The sequence below is a fragment of the Barbus barbus genome (genome assembly GCF_936440315.1).
Source record: "Barbus barbus genome assembly, chromosome: 28".
NCBI lineage: Eukaryota > Metazoa > Chordata > Actinopteri > Cypriniformes > Cyprinidae > Barbus > Barbus barbus.
In genome coordinates this window covers 14,561,800-14,584,350 of record NC_136756.1, presented here as the reverse complement: position 1 = coordinate 14,584,350, position 22,551 = coordinate 14,561,800, and the positions used below count along the sequence as shown (strand labels likewise).

Here is a 22,551-nt window from a genome sequence, read left to right as displayed (position 1 = left end):
AATGTGGAGAAAAAGGGAACTGCAAATGATCCCAAGCATACAGCCTCATCTGTAAAGCATGGTGGAGGTGGTGTCATGGCATGGGCATGTATGGGTGTCTCTGGAACAGGCCCTCTCATCTTTACTGATGACTTAATGTATGATGACAGTAGCAGAATGAATTTGGAAGGGTACAAAACCATCTTGACTACCAATATTCAAGAAAATGCCACCAGATTCATTGGGAAGTGTATATATATATATATATATATATATATATATATATATATATATATATATTAGGTAGATTAAAAGAATATATATAATTCTTATATATACTGGTTATTTTGATTCCTTCCAGTTATCTGTTTTTGTGCAGTCATAAATTGAAATTTCCCTTTAATAATCCTGTTATTTGCATAGCTGTATGTTAGGCATTAGTGCCATGTCGTTTTGAAAACTCCCCGTTGATGTTTTCTGAGCCTTATCGATTTTTCCACAGGCAGCTGATGCCTTCTTCCCACAAGCTTCACTGTTATTTCTGTTTTCTCCGTCTGTGAATTCAGCAGCGGTTATATATTTAGGCCTTAATTGTCTGGTGCAATAGGGAGCACAGTGAATGGTCATGGGGTCTTTGCTGTACCCGGCACAAGGGGAGTCATGACAGCACATACATTAAGAATAGAGCCCTTCCACCCACTTACAGTCTGTCTGTAGATTCATGAATAAGACCTTCTGACAATCCAGTGGTTTAGTGGTGCACTATTTCAAGCCAATAGGCTCAACTTTTTGGCACACAGGACCTTGCTACTTAGAAGATTTAGTCTAGTCTGTTAGGAAGTGTTGATGTTTTTTGGATGGCCTTTTACATTTACATTTATGTATTTAGCAGACGCTTGACTTGCATCGCATTCAAGTTACAGTTTTTACATTTTATTAGCTCTTGCTTTCCCTGGGAATCGAACCCATGACCTTGGCGTTGCTAGCGCCATGCTCTACTATTTGAGCTACAGGAAAGCCTTGTTGATTTGATAATTTTTTTTGTTTCCTCTAGGGGTCATATCAACTTAACCATGTTAGGAGCCATGCAGGTATCCAAGTGTGGAGATCTGGCCAACTGGATGATTCCGGCAAGTTCACAGCTTCATTTCCTTATTTATACATACGCCAGTACGACCGATTTGAACAATAAGAGTGAGGCTGAAACAAGATTTGTGTAAAATTTCAGTTGCTTCAATCCAGCCATTTGTGTCTTGCACACAAAATATTTAGTTGTTTTGCAGATACTGTATGTTTTTAATTGCTTATAGTTCTGTCCTTCTTCAGTATGTTAAGACACGTGTACAAGGTAAAACCTTATCCATAGTTTCATCATGCATGCATTCATTGCTGAATCAAACCGAACTTCAAGACCATAGCCCAACTCCAATTCTTTCCCTTCTTTCCATCTGCATCCATTCTCCAGTCTCCCGCTGAAATTAACTCGAGAGCTTTCCTTTTGTTTATGGAAATCACTGAGCAGCTAATGACAGAACTCACAGCGTGAAATCAGAAATGATTTATGTAGAAGATAATGTTCTTTGAGGAGCACAAATACAGATGTATGGTCTCATTTTATGCCTGTTACGTCTCTTTTCAAGCAGAAAAGAAAAAAGAAGTTGTCACTCAGGTAGCACTTGTACAAAACCATGAAGAATTGAATTCATAATGTAACATGGTAGTGCAAACGTGCATACCAATTTTGGTCTGTATTAGCTAAACCAAAAGCTAATCCAGATTTTCCGGATCCACATTTGACTTTAGACAAGTCTAATCTGTATTTTTTTGGGTCACGTTCCATGAGTTGAGAACCACTACAGTTAAGAACCACACCGTTGAAATGTACAATAGCCAGTGAGCTAACATGGACTCCAGTTAATCAGACCCACATTGTTCAGTGTAATTCTTTTTTACAGTCATCCAAGTATTGTCTGTGCATCAGTTAGCCTGCTATTTTCCTAAATCCAAAGTCATTGCTTCCCTCTAGGTTAACAAAAGGGTTTCCAAGGCTTAATGAGAGTCAATGTTGGCTGTGTTTTTTTGGAGCCGTTTTTCTGCTGGCTGTCGCCCGTGGCGCCTTGTCCTGCTGTCAGTTGAGGGACTGTCGATACACAGCTGCCCTGCATGCAGACACCTCTGCAGGGTTATTTATAGTTCTCCAGGGCCCTCGCCCTGTCACTGACTGATGCCTCCCAGCCTCCTGGCCCTCTGCGCGTCTCGCTTATCGAGTTTGGTTGAAGGTTATTTCTTGCAAACTGGCACACATGGACCATGAGATGCACTCTGCTTTTAGTGCCCCCCCCCCCCCCCCCCCCCCTCCTTGCCTCGTTTTTGTGTCTCCTCACTTGCACTTTGGTAAGGGCAAAATGTGAAGCACACATTGAAATGCAGAGATCACGCTCATGAAAGATGTGCTACTTAATGTGTCTAAGATGGCGAAGATATGGATTGGTGAGCTGAAAATATTTAAATGAATGCATTAAATGTCAGAGGCTTTTATCCAAAGCGACAGCAACATAGCATTCAGAGTATACAGTTTATCACTTTGTGTGCTCCCTGAGAATCAAACACATGACATTGGTGGTGCTAGTGCTTTGCTTTAATATTTGGATGCCCTGCTTTACCTTTTCTACCTTCTAATAATGGAATTATTAGAAATATTTTTTTATGTGTTCCAATATATAAAATTATTTTATTATAATATAATATTATAAAATTATATATATTATTGATAAGTAATTTTTTTGTGCTAAAACTGACCAGTTTTTATATTTTTATTTTATTTTATATATAATTTAAATATGATTTAATAATATTTAATATTTATTTCTAATAAATGATACCATTATTAATATTTATTTCTAATAAATGATACCATTATTTTATTTACTAATGTAATTTATTATTTTTTTTATTTCAATTAGACTATGTTGTGATTTTTAATTTTATTTTCATCTGGACATTTCAGAAATCTCAGGCTTTCTCACTTTTACCTGCATACTGGTAAAAGAAAACTGCCTACCCATTACACATCATGAACAAAGGCTTTCAGAATAAGGATGTATTTGTACACAATAGTTATACAAAGTATTTGACCTAAATTGAATAGCCTTTACTAAAATGTAATTTTAGATCCATTTATACTTTTACACATTTATTTACATATGTTTGACAGAAACATAAAGCATTCTACTAGCTTAAACAGTGGAGCGTAGCATTAGCATCAGCAAGTTCATGGGTCGATTTCTAGGGAACTGTGCAATGTAAATGTAATGCAAATTTAACCTAAACACAACAGACCAGTAAAGTCTATATTCTCCCGTGATGGTATGTTTAGGTCAGTAGCTGTCTGTGGGGACATCAGGGTACATTGCCAAACATAAATAGGTTTGCATGGCGCACTAGAGTGTGCTGTTCTAAGCTGTCTTTAGCCTTTAAACTCTTAATGAATCAGACAAGCCTGGCAGACTAATTACAATAATCCCTCCAATTACTGTGGGCTCCCCGGCCACCTCTCAAGACTAAAGGGACAACAGTCTGTAATGTAGCCAGAGGGTCTGGAGCTGGAAGACTCATACTATCAAGAGAGGAAGAGGGACGTTACAAGATCCCTCCTCTTCCATCTGCTCATCGGCTGATAGCAGCTCTCTCTCAACAGCATCCCAAATGATGATGAAGACATGCTGTATCAAATTGTCATAGCAACTTCAACAGGGGGCCGGTAACAATAAAAAGCGGAAGAGTTGTCTCAGGATGTGCCAGATTACAGTATGAACTATTATTTATGGGGAAATATTAATGCGAAACTGGTGTTCAGCTATTATTAATCTTCACTTTTTGGACCATTAGTCAACAAATCCCTTGTAAACACTACAGGTGTTATGATGGCGACGGGTATGAAGGTTAATATTTAATTTAACCCGAGCTAACAGGTTGCTAAAACCCAGCTCTCTCGTAGATCATCATTTAAAGTCTTGATATCAACAATTCAGTTTTTACTAGTTAAAATGTTAATTCTTGATATCAGGAATTAGATTTCTACTAGTAGCAATGGCTATTTTTGACATCAGCAATTGTATTTCCACTAGTAACAATGTTAATTCTTGATATCAACAATTAAATTTTCACCAGTTAAAATGCTAATTCTTGATATCAACAATTTAATTCTTTATATCAAGAATTCAATTGTTGATATCTGTAATTGTATTTTCACTAGTTAAATGTCACCATAGGCTGCCATTCAAAATCAATTGTTGATATCAAGAATTAATTTCTTACTAGTTGAAATTCCAATTTCACATATCAGAAATGCAATTCTTACTAGTAAAAATGTCTTTTCTTGATATCAACAATTAAATTGGGTGTCCTAATATCGGTGTCCTAATATTGGCCCGGAGGTCTTTAAGTATTACTATTTTAGATAAAGGTTGTGATACAGATGGTAGAATAACACGCATAAAAACAATAGTGGAGAATAGGAATATTGTATTTCTCTCAGTTTATGCCCTTTGTACTCCTGACCCTACTTTTTTCTCTGTTTTGTCAACCTATCTCTTGGAAGTTTTCAGATTTTGAAATTGTATTGGGTGCAGATATGAATTCTGTAATGTCGCATATCCTAGATAGATTTGGACCCAAGGAATCATACTCTCAAGCTTTGTGTTCTGACAAACTTCAGCAATGTGTAACCTCATCCTCGTTGGTGGATAGTTGGTGTTTATTAAACCCTTCTGCTAAGTCTTTTACTTTCTTTTCTGCTACTCATAAATCCTCTTCACGAATTGACTATATTTTCATTTCTACTTCTTTATCTTCAGCTGTTCGTGATGCCGATATCTGTTCCTTATCTTTGTTGGATCATGATGGAAATTTGTGCAGATTATCTTTGATCCTTTGGCTATCTCGTGCCACTAGATGGCGATTTAACCCTAAATTGTTACAGGATGGAAATTTTTGCAGTCAATTCAGCAATAAATTTACTGAGTTTATTGAAATTAACCAAGGTTCTGTGGATGATCCTTGAACACTTTGGAATGCAGTTAAAGGATTTATAAGGAATAACTCAATCGCATATGCCTCTTTGCTTCAGAAAAACCGACACAAAAAGATAGTTGAACTGGAATCACAGCTCCAGAATCTGACTAGAGATAATCAGCGTTGTTTCTCAGACAATACACTCAGTAAAATCATGGCGGTTAGGTCCGAACTCAATTCATTACTGAGATCCAGGGCAGAATTCCTGATCCAAAGATCCAGGCAGAATTATTATTTTCAAGGGAGTAGACCAAGCCACCTTTTAGCCCTAAGATTACACAACAGTGAAAAGTTTGTTAATATTTCAGCAGTGAAATCCCAATCTGGGCTCATAATGACAGACCCAAAATACATTAATATTGCCTTTCACTCTTTTTACTCTAACCTCTATACTTCTTCTGCTGATGGTGACCCTGACTCTTTTGCATCGTTTCTGTCTAACCTTGTTTAACCTAGGCTGTCAGATTCAGATCCGGAATACCTGGCTGAACCGATCTCTCTTCAGGAGCTGGAGTCAGCAATTCGATCTATGAACATGGGGAAATCCCCAGGCATAGATGGCATTCCAATCGAATTGTATACTACTTTTTGGTCGGATTTAGGCCCCCTCATGTTAGAGATGATACATTTTTCAGTTACTCGAGGCTCATTTCACCCATCTATTAATATAGCTGTTATTTCTCTCTTATTAAAAAAAGATAAAGATCTGACTTCTTGTTCTAGTTACCGGCCACTTTCTTTTATAGGGACTGATGTTAAATTATGTGCTAAAGTACTATCTCGTCGTCTAGAGAAATTTATGAATAGACTAGTTCATCATGACCAAACAGGATTCATTAAATCTCTCTCAGATTCGGATAACTTATGCAGGTTATATCATATTATTAATTCAAATAATAGTTTATCCTCCCCTTGCGCAGTATTATCTCTAGATGCGATGAGAGCTTTCGATCAGCTAGAATGGAACTATTTATGGGCAGTTCTACAGCATCTGGGTCTGGGATCGAGTTTCATAAATATGATAAAATTTCTGTATGCCAATCCAGCAGCCACTGTTCTCACAGGTGCCCGCTTTCTCCTTTGTTTGCCCAATCCTTGGAACCCTTAGCTAAAGCGGTCCAACAATCTGAAACTATTTCTTCCATAATTATACCGAATACTCATCATCATATTTCTTTGTTTGCTGATGATATCTTTTTTTTTCACATTCTATTCCTCATGTGTTGAATTTATTTGACCATTTTGGATCTCTCTGGGTTTAAAATTAATTGGAGTAAGTCATGTTTACTTCCCCTCAATTCTAAAATTGATTCCATGTCCCTTTCTATATCTATTCCATTGGTTCAAAACTTTAAGTACTTGGGGATAGATGTTTTTCTTTCCCTGCAAGAAATCATCTAAAAAAACTATAATGGTATTCTAGCCAATGTATCCTCAGATTTGGAAAATTGGTCTCCTCTTCCTACTTCTTTTCAGGCCCGTATATCGGTGATTAAAATGAATGTTCTCCCACGTATTAATTTATTTTCTTCCATGATTCCTCTCGCTCCACCAGTTGGCTACTGGAATAAACTAGATGCATGTGTTTCACGGTATATATGGGATGGGAAACGTCCTCGTATTAAATTGACAACCTTACAACGATGTAGATTACATGGAGGTCTTTCTTTCCCTAATTTTAGACGGTATGCTCAAGCCTTTTCCCTCTGCCCTTTAGCAGTTTGGTTTGATCCTGACGCTTCTGTGTCTTGGAGAGCAATTGAGGAATCTATTGTTTATCCGTATAAATTGATGCATCTTGTTTTTTCGGGAGTTCTGCTTAGGCAGTGTAAATCTCGGTTTGGTCCCATTGTAACCCATCTCCTCTCCACATGGAGGGATGTTGAAAGACATTCACAACTAGTTACAAAATGGCATAGGCATTCGCCTATTTTTCACAATAATAACCTTTTGTCAGGCAGTACTCCATTTCATTGTCCGCAATGGACTCATAATAAAGTAAACACTCTGGGAGATATCTATGATGACACTGGTTTAAAATCCTTCCAGAATCTTAGATCGGCCGTACGGGCATATGGGGTGCCTTGGAACTCTCAACTGCCTGTTCACCCGTTGCGCAAACTAATCCTTCCTTCTGAGGAATCTCCCTCCTCTGCTTCAGTTATCTATCTCTTTCTTCTTGAGCATTCATACAAACCTTTATCTATTACAACTGTTTGGGCTAAGGATCTTAATGAGCATGTGCATGTTTTATTTTCCGATCAGGTATGGGGTATGTTTAAATTGTCTTCTAAAAACCCTAATCACCAAATGATTCATTGGAAATTGCTGCAAAGGGTTTAGTTAACTCCAATGAAACGTTTTTATATAAATCTGTTGTCTTCTCCTAAGTGTAATCTCTGTTCCCAAGGAGTTTTAGGCACGTTTTTGCATTTTTTTGGGGGAGTGCCCCCCTCTCTCACCTTTTTGGACTCAGCTCTCACAGGACCTTTCATATTTGATGGGTACTGAGATATGTTTGACTCCGCACCATTTTTTCATGAATGACTTTTGGCACTTCACCTTGTCTGTCCAACAAAGATCTTTACTGTTAGCTGCTCTCACAGCAGCAAAAAAATTGCTAGTCAACCGTTGGAATCCTCCTCACACAATGGACAGAAGAACCTGGACTGCACTGTAAAAAAATAAAAGTTGAGCCAACTTAAAATTTTAAGGCAACAAACTTCAGCAGATTTTTGAGTTTTCTCAACTTATTGTTTTAAGTTTATACAAAAAAGTTGAGAATCTCCTTCAAAAATGAGTTGAGAGAACTCAAAAATCTGCAAAAAGCTGGTTGCCTTAAAATTTTAAGTTATAAGTTGGCTCAACTTTTTATTTTTTTTACAGTGTGTGTATTTGTTGGACATTATCTCAATGAAACTCTCTACTTCTCGTATACATGGATCTAACGTGAAAACTGTAAATTCATGGCATTCAGCTTTTAATGCTGTGTCGTCTTTTCTGAAATCTTTGTAAAAATTATTTTATTGTTATTTGTTTAGCTATTAATATTAATGAATGTTTATTATTATTTATTTTATGTTATTTATTTATTTATTTTCTAAGTTTACCAAGGGGTGGGTTTTAAATTTGTACAGTTGCTTTTTGTTTTGTACTACTGTTCCAAAAAAGAAAACTCAATAAACAGTTGTTCACAAAAAAACATGAATTTCACCAGCTGAAGAGGAGAGTAAAGGCAGAAACTCCTCAAAACAAGCAACAATTGGGATCGGCTGCATTAAAGGCTGGGAAAAGTATTTCAAAGGATGAGACCAAGAGTCTGGTGATGTCTATGGGTCACAGACTCACTGCTGTGATTGTGCGCAAGGGATCTGCAACTAAATAATAGCTTTTAATCTTTTATATCTGCCTTATGTTCAACTGTCCCAATACTTATGCTCACATCAATGAGTGGGATGAACTCTAAAAGTGCTGTTCTTTTTATTTGGTAAAACATGTATGTGTTGAAACGGCTAATAATAAAATGTGACATTCTGTAGGTTTGTCTCATATTCATCTTTTAATCATGTTTGCAAATGTCTTATGCAAATGTCATATTTGTTAATGACTCCACAGGCAACAGAGCAAGTTTGGGGGGCACTTATCGAGGGCACTGTACATATATACATATACATATATATATATATATATGTACATGTACATGTAATTGACAGCATAGTGAGACTGTCTTGATTGCGTAATTTGTGATTCTTTCTGGGAGTGTGATTTACACAGCTTTTCACCACATAAATAAAGATGATAAGGCCATAAATTGTTATTTGAGAAGAAAAATTGTTATTTTAAAATCTTGTGCCACAACAGCTTGTGCCAGTGTAAACCGTCTTTTGGTGTTACAATTAGTGCTGAAAAGGTGTGGACTCACCTTATTGAATATGCATAATGTAGGAGTGTCCCTTTCAGATGAAACATTTATGGGAGTAGAGTATTAAAATGAACCACGCAACGCGATTTACTAATCTTTGGGCTTGTCAAATTACTGGTATTTGCACTATTATTTACTACCCAAAAGAAAGCATGTCTTAAAGCAGATAGTAATTTGCACTGTTCTTAGTAGTTTTTTTCTGTATAGCATGCACTAGATAGACACGGTTGTCTATTACGCACACATCTTGCATGTTTTTTGCAGCATTTTGTGCATGGCTAAAGTGACTTTGCACTTAAGTAAAAAAAAAAAAAAAAGGACCTTGCATTTTTTCCACTGCCCACATCTCAGTTTTTCAATGCAAAAACACGTGCTGTGTGAATGGCCACTTCAACCTTTCATATTTCATTTATTTTTGTACTGTTGATTGTTTTCTCATCCAAATTATTTTGAGGATGCGCTCGCGTCCTAGGAGAAAATGCCCCTGAAGCATCGGTAATGGGGATTTTGAATTAGCATTCATAATGTTCCAGAACAGCTTAATCCAAAAACAAATGTACATCATCCTTGAGCTCTCAGAAGAGCTGGTTGGCATTCATTGGTAAAGGAAGGCTTTTGGTTTTTTTTATGGTGAAGTGGTGTTATCTGTCTTTTATGGACAAGAAGAGGGAAAATAGAGCCATTCCATGCTTTATAGTCATGCTGTGTCTGTAATTATAATGTACAACGCTGATGCAAAAAATGGGGTCGAACACATTCTGAACTAGATGAAATGAAATAGTCCCGCTTGCTTCCACATCTAACACCCACACACTCTCTTGTTAAAAAGATGTGATTCATGTGCACAAACCTTAGTTGGGACTCTTAACTCTTGACCCTCACTCAGAAATGGCTCTCATACAGCCTTTCAGCAAGCCCAGACACAAAATTATAGTCCACTTCAAATTACCCATTACCTGATGGAACTTAAGGACACAGAAGTTGCTCCGTCTCTGTTCTGCATGAATCTTGTTCTCTCTTATATGTTTTAGGGCTTTCAGTTTAACGTGTTAACTTAATTATAAAAAAAACCCCACCAAAAACGTATGCATAAGTACATATACACTACCGGTCAAAAGATTGTGAACAGTAAGATATTTTTTTTTTTTAAGTCTCGGTTGCTCACCAAGCCTGCATTTATTTAATCCAAAGTACAGCAAAAACAGTCAAATTTAGAATAAATTCTAAAAATTTAAAATAACTTTTCTATTTAAATATATTTTAAAATATAATTTATTCCTGTGATTTTAAAGCTGATTTTTTAGCACCATATCTCCAGTCACATGATCCTTCAGAAATCTTTCTAATATTCTAATTTTCTGCTCAAAAAACATTTATTATTATTATTGTGTTGAAAACAGCCGAGTAGAATTTTTTTTCAGGGTCCTTTGATGAATAGAATGTTCAAAAGAACAGCATTAATTAAATGGTATAGTGTATAATGTTACAAAAGCTTTTTATTACAGATAAATGCTGATCTTTGGATCTTTATATTCATCAAAGAATCCTGAAAAATGCACTCAACTGTTTTAAATATTTATAATAATAATAATAATAATAATAATAAATGTCTCTTGAACAGCAAATCAGCATATTAGAATGAGTTCTGAAGGATCATGTGACACTGAATACTGAAGTAATAATACTGAAAATCTAGCTTTGATCACAAGAATAAATTACATTTTAAAATATATTCAAATAGAAATCAGTTATTTTAAATAGCAAAAATTTTACTGTTTTGCTGTATTTTGGATTAAATAAATGCAGGCTTGGTGAGCAGAAGAAAAGTCTTTAAAAAACATAAATCTTACTGTTCAAATCTTTTTTTGGTAGTGTCTGCACATTTCATAATAAGGAATTTTCCTATCTTCAAGGTTGAAGTACCCTGCTCTACACCAAAGCTCACTTAGATATGTTCCAAAACGTTAAATATTTTGAACTAATTTTATTGATAGTTTTTGGTATTAAATTAATAGTTAATTTATATTAATATTATATAAATTTATTTATGTCAAAAAAATCATATTAATTTATATAATAATACAAGTAACTGTATAATTATTAATTATACTATGGGGCTGTTGAATGCTTGAATCTTATTGGTTAACAAACGTTCTAAGCAGAGGTGGGTAGAGTACCCAAAAACTGTACTCAAGTAAAAGTAAAAGTACTTCTAGAAATATTTACTCAAGTAAAAGTAAAAGTAATAGTCTGAATAGTTACTTGAGTAAGAGTAAAAAAGTATCGGATAAAAAAACTACTCAAGTAGTTAGTTACTAGTTACTTTGGATCATATACTGAATATAGTCTATTTTTATTTAGATATATAGATTACATTTATGTAATGTGTATACACACACACACACACACACTGCTGTTCAATATATATATATATATATATATATATATATATATATATATATATATATATATATATATATATATTTTAATGTAATTTATTTCAGTGATGCAAATCAGAATTTTCATCAGCCTTTATCCCAGTCTTCAGAGTCACATAATCCTTCAGAAATCATGTTGATTTATTATCAGTGCTGCTCTTTTTAGCTTTCTATTCATCAAAGAATACTGAACAAAATGTCACAGGTTCCAAAAAATATTAAGCAGCAAAACTGTTTCCAACACTGGTAATAAATCAATATATTATAATGATTTCTGAAGGATCATATGACTCCGAAAACTGGAGTAACAGCTGATGAAAATTCTGATTTGCATCACTGAATTAAATTATATTTTAAAGTAAATTAATTATGTATTATCCTATAACCTCTGAAAACTCCTCACATGACTGCTCTGAACATAACGAAACAAATGCATATTGACGGATCTTCTGTTCTGCAAAATGTAAACAAATGTAGAATATATTTTTGCAAGCGTAAATATTGTAAAAATATGAATATTAATTGTGTCTAGAACAGGCCGCCCGCCGCTGCGCAGAGCTAACGCGGGTTCCGCGGGTGTTCATGTCATACTCTGTGACAGCTTATTTAATGTATAAATTATACATTGTATTTAATGTAAGGTACATGTACAACAAACTGGTAATGTCATAGTGGTATCGTGGCCTATACCTGTGGAACAGTAGACAGCACACGCGGTGTTCATCTAATAAAAGATCTTCATATAGCTCTAGCAAACAAGCCTTTGCAGATTTGCTTTCAACTGACTGTAGATCCAAAGCCACGTCTTCAGCGCTCTTGATGTTCTTAAACTCTCTGTTATCTGAGTGAGAACCGCTTCAGAGACTCAGCGCGTGCGGCAGGGAACTGAACGAATCATTCAAACTGATTCGCGAACCGATTCACTGGTTTGATAAAGCCTTTAAACGGAATCGACTCAAAAGAATGAATCATTCGCGAATGGGCATCGTTCTCCTCAACGAGAGGAGAGTCGCCCACAGTAACGAAGTAAAAGTACCGTTTTTTCTCTAAAAATATACTTGAGTAAGAGTAAAAGTACCCATTTTAAAATATACTCTAAAAGTATTAGTTACCCAAAAAATGTACTCAAGTAAATGTAACGAAGTAAATGTAACTCGTTACTAGCCACCTCTGGTTCTAAGGTGTGCAATTATTTTCAGGGAAACGCACGGCGAACGTAGTTAATTCACCAAATGATTTCCGATATTTTAAAGGTCCTTGCAGCTTACAACAGCAAAAGAACCAAAACCCACAAAGACACTGACAGCATACATGCATATAGCAAACAATAGGGAAAAAACTAAATAACTAATCATTTCCATGTTTTTGCCACAAAGTTGGATTTTATTATGTACGTAAAGCCAATGCTTCACCTCGTGGCAGCATCATCATCTCAGGAGTGCATTATTTACTAATAATTCAGTGGCCTGCTGTCAACTGTATTCCTTACTTATATTAATAATATTCATAATATCTGACTGTAAATATAGTAAGTATATTTATAATGAACATTTATTCATGGATCTTGATGAAGTGCATTCTAGGATTGCATTCTTAATGAAAGATGTATTAGATGCTGCATACATTAACTATGTATATATAATTAAATATTTTAAATGTCTATATTTTTCAAATACAATTTTCCTTGTGTTATTTTTTATTTGATTAAAGGGATAGTTCACCCAAAATTTAACATTCCATCTTTACTTACTCATTATTTCCCAAGTCTGTACAGTCTTACGGATTTGGAAATGAGTCAATGATGAAAGAATTTTCATTTAACTACTTTTTTTTTTTTTTTTGGTCAAATTTGTGCTTTAAGGTGCCCTGAAACCAGTTTCTTGATATTAATTTGGGAGAAGTGTCAGCGGCACAGAGGAAAGCCACCTTGCCAAAAGGTTATGTTTCTGGTTAATTATAAAAAAAAAAAAAAGAACATGCATTGTAATACCCTAAAGTTCACAGACTTCATAAGATGTGATAAAGAATTATACAATTCTCTGCAGTTGTTCGGCTCTGTTAAACTACACCGCCTTTTGTCACACTGTCACTGGCACTTCAATTGTTGTCTAGGAAACGGCATTAACGCTAGTCACCGTTGAATTGCCACGCATTTAAATGTCCAGCCGGTTTGTGTAGAAGAGAATGAATTTAGAGGAGCGGATAAGGATGCAAACCAACAAAAGGAAATCGCCTGAAGTGAAGGGCATCATTTCTCATCTTAATCAGCAGGCATGAAAAGCAAGGATAGTGTGATTTACAGAGGAAATATTTGATAAGTTGTCATGGAAACTCTCAGTCTGCTGTCCACTAAAGTTGCTTTTTTTTTCTCCATGTGAAATATCCCCTCAACACATATATATACACACATACCCACACAGAACTTCCGTGTGGCACTTCCCCAACGTGTAAACAGCTCTCCTTCCAGAATGTGCCTCCTTCAAAGCCTGCATAAATGAAGAGGAAAAAAGTCCAGGTGTCTGCACTTGGACCCTTTCTTTCCACCTTGCTTCCTGTTATTTATTTGCATGCTTGTCAAGTTCTCTGTGTTAAGAGCCCTTTGCAGTGATGATGAGAGCTTGATGGTTGATTGATTGATTTGCTCTTTGTGGCTTTGAGATAAACTCTTGGACCATTTTCAATCGGTTAATGCATTATTATTCTTCATCTGACAATTCACAGCTCGGGTTTGATATCCATATGCGTCATTTGATGTGATTTGTGAACTGTTTTCAAGGATGGAAACTCAATGAAAGCTTACATCACCCTTTGGCAATACTTACAGTGCTATGCATAAGTTTAGGCACCCATGCTAAAGTTGACTAAAAAGAGGAATAAAAAATAATCTTTTGGAAATTGAACTTAATGCCTTAATTTAAAAATTATTATTTTATGACTTGTTATTTTAGTATTATGTATTACAGTATTTATAAATATTTGTAATACATTTTTTATTTAATTTTAATGTTTTTTTTATTTTATTTTAACTTAATAATGTGATTTTCATTTTTTAATAATTATTTCTAGTTTTATTTTTAGTAATTTTACTACTCCAACTTATTTCAGTCAATTGTCAAGGCAGAAATTTTCATTTTTGTTTAATTTTTTTATTTTATTTAAGTTTTCATCAAATTTTTATATTTTCTTATATTTCATATTTATTTCAGTTAATGATTTTTTTTAAAATTAGTTTTAGTTAATAACAACACTGCTTGAAATTCCGATCAGAAGTGGTCACAGGAGACTCATTGGAGACGCATGTTACTACTAGTCATGGTCTTTCTCACCTGACCACAATGTATTGTAGTGTGAAATGTAAACTGGGCCTAGCACAATTAAATATCCAACTGGGACAATATTGTGCATCCCTAATCGTTATATATTAATACATAATTAGCCATATATATGACCCTGGACTACAAAACCAGTCATAAGGGTAAATATTTATACAGGATCTGAAAGCTGAATAAATGAGATTTCCATTGATGTATTTGTTAGGATAGGACAATATTTGGCTGAGATACAACTATTTGAAAATCTGGAATCTGAGGGTGCAAAAAAATCTAAATATTGAAAAAATTGCCTTGAAAGTTGTCCAAACTCAAATTTCTAAGAGTGTGCACAAAATGTAATCACCTGTAGTAGAGAAGACTTTAGGGATTCCATTCCTATTCACTTCTTTTTATTGAGAATCTACTCAAGCATTTCAAGCATGTCTGTCTCTGTTGGCGGCTGAAGGAGATCATGCTGGTTGAGCTTGAGCCCAATACTTTGAGAAACAGCAGAAGACATTTTCTTAAATGAATTCCCACAGCTTATAAAATAGTTTTTGGAAATTCCTGTAAAATGACACTACGGGGAATCAGGAAGCATGAACGCTCAAGGCCGTTTCCATTTTTCATAGTGGAGCTAAATTATGGCAGAATATCTAGGCATTTACTTAATGTATTGCTTCAGGGATGGCAGGAAATGTTGTTGATAAATTCAAGAGCAAAACAAAATCTACATGGCACACAACAAGCTTATACTCCTCACGGATTTCTTAGCCTCCATGTGCCAAGTTTGTTTGTGCATGTGTCTGTATTCGAGCATGTTTGGGGAAAAAATAAAAAATAAAATAAAAATCAACGTCACTGAAAAGGCCCTTTTGTTAAGTGACTCCAGCCACAGGTAATCTGGTTTATGGTTTCCTAGCAACAATGCCCTCTCAGATTCCCTCCAAAACAAACCTGACCAAGCTCTCCTGTGCTTCTCAAATTGAACTAAATCCCATAGACCACTGTAGGATTTCATTTGAATTGCTTAATTAATTCTCAGTTGTTTCCTATAACCTGAAATATTGTGTGTGTGTTTGTAATGCAAAAATGTGTTTAGATTTACATGCATGTGCTGCTCATGTCTTACAACATCTTTATTTGTATGTTTCCCTTCAGGGTAAGATGGTGAAGGGCATGGGAGGGGCTATGGATCTAGTGGCCAGTGCTGGAACTAAAGTGGTTGTTACAATGGAGCACTCTGCTAAGGTTGGTGTAATCATATCAGACTGCGTTATACTTGTTAGCAGCTAATTACATGCAAGTAACACTAACCATATAGTAAATACACATAGTTTGTTAATATTACTCAGTACTTGTATAATTACACTGTAACAAGGACCTTAAAGTAAAGTGTAACCAAAAATTAAAAAAAGTTAGTAGTGAATTCAAAAATTAAATGCAATGAAAAGTGACCCATTTCCGACATATGCACTACTGTTCAAAAGAGGTTTCTTTTTTTTTTCTTTCTTTTTTTTAATTCAGCAAGGATGTATTAAATTGAACTGTCTATTCATCACAGAATCCTGGAAAAATGTACCATGGTTTCTGCAAAAATATAATAATAATAATAAAATATGAAATGTTTTTTGAACAGCAAATCAGCTAAAGAGCTAAAGGATCATGTGACACTGAAGACTGGAGTAATGGCTGCTGAATACTTAATACATAAAATACTTACTGATCTCAAACTTTTGAACAATAGTATAAGGTAGTCATTTTAATTTGATAATTATTAGAAGTTGCATGACTTATTAAAAGTGATCTATGTCATCCATGACTTTTCCTAAGTCACTAGAACCACCACTCAGTTTGACGACTTTTCTCAGTCCTGAAATCCCAATTCAAACCCTGTTTTTTAAAAATGTCAGCACTTTTTGGAAGCTACTTCGAAAAGCATAAGTGATGTTTCTTTCTCTTGAGATGATGGAAAATCAGCTCTCAAAGATATGGTATATGAACAGAATATGTTGCGTTGAGCATTATGTTATAAAGGTATTTCTTCGGTATTTCTTGTAATTCCTCCAAGTACTTTTGTTTTAAACGTAGAAGCAAGTGATGACTGCATCGATCAGTTTTAATGAACAGATTCTTATTGAGTCACATTGCATGGCACGTATTCCCTGTGAGAAGGGCATCATTATTTCCTGTGAGTGACAGAAGCTCTTTTCCCTAAGCAGACAGTTGGAGAGGCGTCATTATTCTGAGAAGCTCTCAGCTGTGCAGACAGTGCAATGCATACACGCTGTGTCATGGGTGTATGCTACACATTTTTGCAATCTTAAAGGATAGTTACCCAAAAATTAACATTCTGTCATTATTTAATCTGTTTTCCAAATTTGTATGCTGTTATTTTTTCAGTGGGAACTTTTTGTTGTTGTTGTTGTTTGTGAAAAACATAAAAATAAATGTTTTGCTTCTAGCAGCACAAAAAACTAGGGATGCACAGCATATCGTTACTTTATTGGTTATTTGCTGATATTAGAGAGATTCTGAATTTTTTGTGGTTTGTTTTTGATCAATTTAGACCAGTGTTATTTTAGTTTCATTGACATACTGGTATACTACTATAGATTTTGTTAATATTTTTTTAATTAGATTTTTTTTTCTGCTTTTACAATTATAAATAGTTTTAATAAGTTTTTTATTTTAGTACTGCAAATTAAACTAAATGCAAATAAACAAATATATATTTCCTTGGCAGCTAGCTTAGGTAACAGTTTTTTTTATGATTTTAGTTTTAGCTAGCTGTAAAAAAATAAATAAATAATTATAGAATTTTTGTATAGAAACTTGATTGGCCATACCATGAAAACAATTATTAGCTTAAGAGTATCACACAGAGTTTTAATAATGATGCATCTCTATAAAAAAGCATCATGAAAGTATCCTGAAATTGGCTTGTGCATTGCATAGCAAGTATTTTGAAGCTATATATAATAGCTTTGTATGGCTTCAAAAGATTTGTAATATACTGCATGAGTCACATGGACTACTTTTCCTGCTGCTTTTGTGGTGTCTTTTTGTAGCTTGACAGCCACTATGAACTGTCATTTAATGGAAAGAGCTGTGTAAAGATTCTTCCAAACATTTGACAGCATACGGGTTTGAAACGGTATAAGAGTGCTCTTTAATCTTCCCTGAAACAGTTTTTTAGGTACAGCTTTAGTGGTATGTGCAGTACATTTGGAAATTGTCGATCGACTCACTACATGATGCTGTGAAAGAAGAATCAAAGAAGAATTTAAAAAGAATGTAGTAGAAAGAAATTCATATTTAATTAATCTTTTTTTTCTTCAGAAAGTCATTAGCACGTTGATTCAAAACATTGATTATTAATTATTAATAATATTGATTAACTATATTTTAAATAATAATTTGATATAGATATATTTTATATATATATAGTGCCCTCCACTAATATTGGCACCCTTGGTAAATATGAGCAAAGGCTGTGAAAATAAATCTGCGTTGTTTATCCTTTTTATCTTTGATTCAAAAAATTCACAAAAGTGCAACCTATCAAGTAAAACAATTGAAAGTGGGGGGAAAACCTCATTGTGAAATAAATGCTTTCTTTAGTTCATGTTGGCCACAATTATTGGCACCCAATTATTGCAACATCCTTTTCCCAAGATAACAGCTTATTAGGTTTTAGGTCCAGACCCCAGGACTCAACTAATCTCTACAATTCTCCAGCTGTGATCCTTGGAGAGTCTTTGGCCACTCAAACTCTCCTCCTCACTGTGCATTAGGACGATATAGACACGTCCTCTTCAAGGCAGATTTTTAACATCTTTAGTTGATTGGAACCCCTTAATTATTACCATGATGGTGGAAATGGGGATTTTCAATGCTTTAACTCTTTTCTTTATATTTCAGAGATATTTTACTCATAAGAATTTCTAGGGGTGCCAATCATTGTGGCCAACATTCTTTGGAGAAAAACATTTATTTTATCATGAGATTGTCTCCCCACTTTCAGTTGTTTTACTTCAATGATAGGTTAGAATTTTGTGAATTTTTTGAGTGAAAGATCAAAAGGATAAACAATATAGATTTATTTTCACAGCTGCCTCCGCTCATATTTATCAAGGGTGCCAATATTAGTGGGAAAAAGAGAAAGACACAGACATAGATTTGGATGTTTTGCTGTTTCCATCAAACCCCCTATTAAACCTAAATGACACCATTGCTCAATAATCTATGTCAGAGTTCAGTGTTCCCATCAGTGAAATGTGCTTAAATTTGTTCCAGGGTCGTGAATAGTCTCGATTATGACAGTGGTGACATAATTCTCTTCACACCACTCAGATCACATTGATCCAGGCAGAGATAGAGTGAAAGACAAGAGAGATGGGCATAGAAAGACATGGCTGCTGTTCACATGCTGCCCTTGCTTTGTTCATGCTGGCAGTGGCCGGCTTGGAGGAAGGCTAACAGGGCCAACTGCCTGCCCCTGGTGGGATGAGATCTCTTTTGACATGAGTAGAATTAACCACCATCAGCTATCTAATTATTATCCCCATATCCAACAGCCTATGGAGTCAGCAGGGCCAGTGTATCCATTACGCCTGATGATGAACACAGCTAGCTTAGAGTGTTTTCTGTACCCGTGGGCATGAGTGGATGACGGGGTTGTGCACCATTCAGCATTTAATTCAGAGAGCCTTTTTTAACTTGCAATTCCTGAATCTAGATAGATCATGCGATTTAAAATTGGAATTCAAATTTATAAGAAGTAGTGCAAAGAAATGTATTGCAAATAAATTCATGTTCATTGGATGTTTTTCTCAAAAAATTAGTCATAAGCATATAATTAGATACAAAACATATGGAGCATTTATGAAACAAATGAATGTGTAAATGGGTTAAAAGGTGAAAAATGAATTAATAATGTTTATGTATTTGTATTATAACTATTTAAATGATCATACTTGAATATAATTAATATTAAATAAAAATTAAACATTAACCCCCGGTTTCACAGACGAGGCTTAAACCTAGTCCCGGACTAAAATGTAAGTCTGAGCTGTTGCAACTGAAAGAAATTTGCACTGACTGATCTTAAAATATATCAGAGCCTTTATTTTATCTCAGGATGCACACCAGTAATGTTTTCTCTAAGGCACGTTTATAAAATTGACTTAAATGTCCTAATTGAACTATGGCCTAATCCTGGTTTAGTCTAAACTCCGTCTGTGAAACCAGGCCTAAATGTATGCATATTTAATATTTATTGTAAATAAGTTATATTTAATGTCATGTATCAAATTATTTTACTATGTAATTTACAGAAGTACATTTAAACAAAAATTGTTCTGCATTTAAGAGGAAAAATAGATACACATCTTATGGGTCTTGGTAATTCAGTTTTAAATTAATGAATTAAATTTAAATTAGTTACTAAATCATCCAACTCTCAGACAGTCCTCCTCAATAATATGTATTAATATTATAATTTTAATATAATATATTAACACTAATATGGGTCAAAAAGCATTTTGTTTTTTGAATTCATTGTTTTCTTGTGCTAATGAAACATAGAACATTTTAAATATGAAATATTCTGCATTATATTTTATTGTCTTTGTTTTGTTACATATTTTCTAGGGTGACGAACACAAGATTCTGGAGAAGTGCAATCTGCCTCTGACCGGAAAACAGTGTGTGGACCGTATAATCACAGAAAAGGTGGGTTTAGATTTACAAGAGTCATCGATTTTACCTTTTTATCATAGGAGTATACTTTAATCAACAGCCAGACTCTGCAGGTAAAGAATAAATGTCATCTATTCAGCAGCTTATCACTTCATCAATATACCGAATCAGCCTTGGATAAAACCACAGTGAAAAGCTGTGAAAATGGCTTTGCTCTTTTCTCTTAACGCATGTGCAACAACATAAGGAGGCATGACGAATAATGACACTGCACATAAGCAGTGGAAAATGGAAATCCAATTATTGGGCCAACCCTAATCAAATCTCCTGATCGGAGTGACATTACATATTGACTGTTTTTTTTTTTTTCAAACCCAGAGCTCCTTAATGTGAATGTTACCTAATAATATTATCAGCCCTTCCACATAGTCTGTATTCAGAGAGCAGGGTGGTGGAGACTAAGGATTTGCTGTAGTCTCATCAAAGAGCCTTACTAGATGGTTCAGGGGCTCTTGACTGCTGCGACTGTTCATAGCTGCTGGTTTTTATGGACTGCTGCTGGCACTCGTTGAGCCAACCTCTCATCTCGCCAGTGGTGTCACTGGACTGGATAACAGCAGTCTTTCTCCGCTCCTTACCTGCTAGTCTTCTGTTTCTCTTTGTATGCTTGGCCAGCGTCTGCTTTTGTAACAATTACACACCGTGGTTTCCAACAAAAGGATTCTGTCAACATTTGTAAAGGTTAGACCTCTCCAGCTACACTGCCACCACCTTCTGTTCAGCCTGTGTTTGTCATGCTACCCTGCTGTTCAACACAACCCCTGTCTGTCAGCCTAACAACCTGAGCTTTAGCTTTGCTTGTAAGAAAAACCTTTCGGATCTTTAACCCTCATGTTCTCCAAGACCCCGAGGCTATTTTAATAGCTCAAGAAACATGTTTAGCATTCAGATATATTCAGATCAGTTCATGGACTTATTTTTATGATCAGATGCTTTCATTATGAGGTGTTGTTTTAGAAATAGAACCAATACAGGGCAAACATCCTTGCTTCCTAGAATGCATATGAATCCAAGAATGGCTTTTTGAGCCAATTTGCCACTTGTCATCTCAGCAGCACGCATATCTCCAGCGATGGACGTTTTTATATAAATAATTCTGGCAAGCTGTGATGCGATTACGCCATCCATCTTGCCGTGTTTGACTGTTCAATTCGCTTTCCCCTGATTGTTGAAAAAAAAAAAAAAAAAACAAGCATCCAGTACAATATCTCAGAGGAGAGAAACATTTTTTGGACTGTCAGAGTTTACGGCTGGAACTCTGGCAGGTGGTTTAATCCTATCGCCTACATTTTTACACATCCAAGCAAATCCTCCAGCAATTAGAGGCTCTCATTCAGGTGGAAGAAAGGATGCAGAGACAGCAGGCCCAAGGCAAAGTGACAGCAAGCGTGCTGCCCATGGCAGGTTGTGCTCCACAGGTATTGGGTGAATTGAGACTATGGCAACATTAGATCTGGGTCACATCAAACATTAAAGGGATAGTTCACCCAAAAATGAAAACCTCATGTTGTTCCAAACCCGTAAGACCTGCATTCATCTTCGGAACAAAAATTAAGATATTTTCAATGCATTCCGGGAGCTGTCTGACCCTCCCATAGACAGCAAGGATCCTTACACGATCAAGGCTCAGAAACGTAGCAAGGTTATTTTTTCTTTGTGCACAAAAAGTATTCTCGTAGATTCATAAAATTACATTTGAACCATTGATGTCACATGGATTATTTTAATGAACTCCTTGCTAAGTTTCTGAGCCTTGATCGTGTAAGGATCCTTGCTGTCTATGGGAGGGTCAGAGAGCTCTTGGAATGCATCAAAAATATCTTAATTTGTGTTCCGAAGATGAACGCAGGTCTTACGGGTTTGGAATGACATGGTTTTAATTTTTGGGTGAACTATCCCTTTAACAACAGGCTGCTGGTTTCATGCAAACATGCATGTCTCTATAAACAACACTGTGCATTAAGTTTTGAGTTATTATTACAGTAATAGAATAAAATGTTATATTAATGATGTGCTCACTTGTTTTGAGCCCATTTAATCACTGCAGGCTGAATAAACACAATAA

At 35.2% G+C, this 22,551-nt stretch overlaps 1 protein-coding gene across 2 annotated transcripts in view; it reads left to right on the top strand.

Moving 5' to 3' along the window:
• LOC306847824 (succinyl-CoA:3-ketoacid coenzyme A transferase 1, mitochondrial-like) overlaps nucleotides 1-22,551 on the top strand; it is a 47,431-nt gene that overhangs the window by 23,370 nt on the left and 1,510 nt on the right. For both annotated transcript variants that reach the window (XM_079382005.1, XM_079382006.1), the window contains 3 exons: nucleotides 1,034-1,109; nucleotides 15,885-15,974; nucleotides 20,379-20,459. In XM_079382005.1, coding sequence (XP_079238131.1) covers nucleotides 1,034-1,109; nucleotides 15,885-15,974; nucleotides 20,379-20,459 — 247 coding nt within the window. The remainder of the gene's footprint in view (nucleotides 1-1,033; nucleotides 1,110-15,884; nucleotides 15,975-20,378; nucleotides 20,460-22,551) is intronic.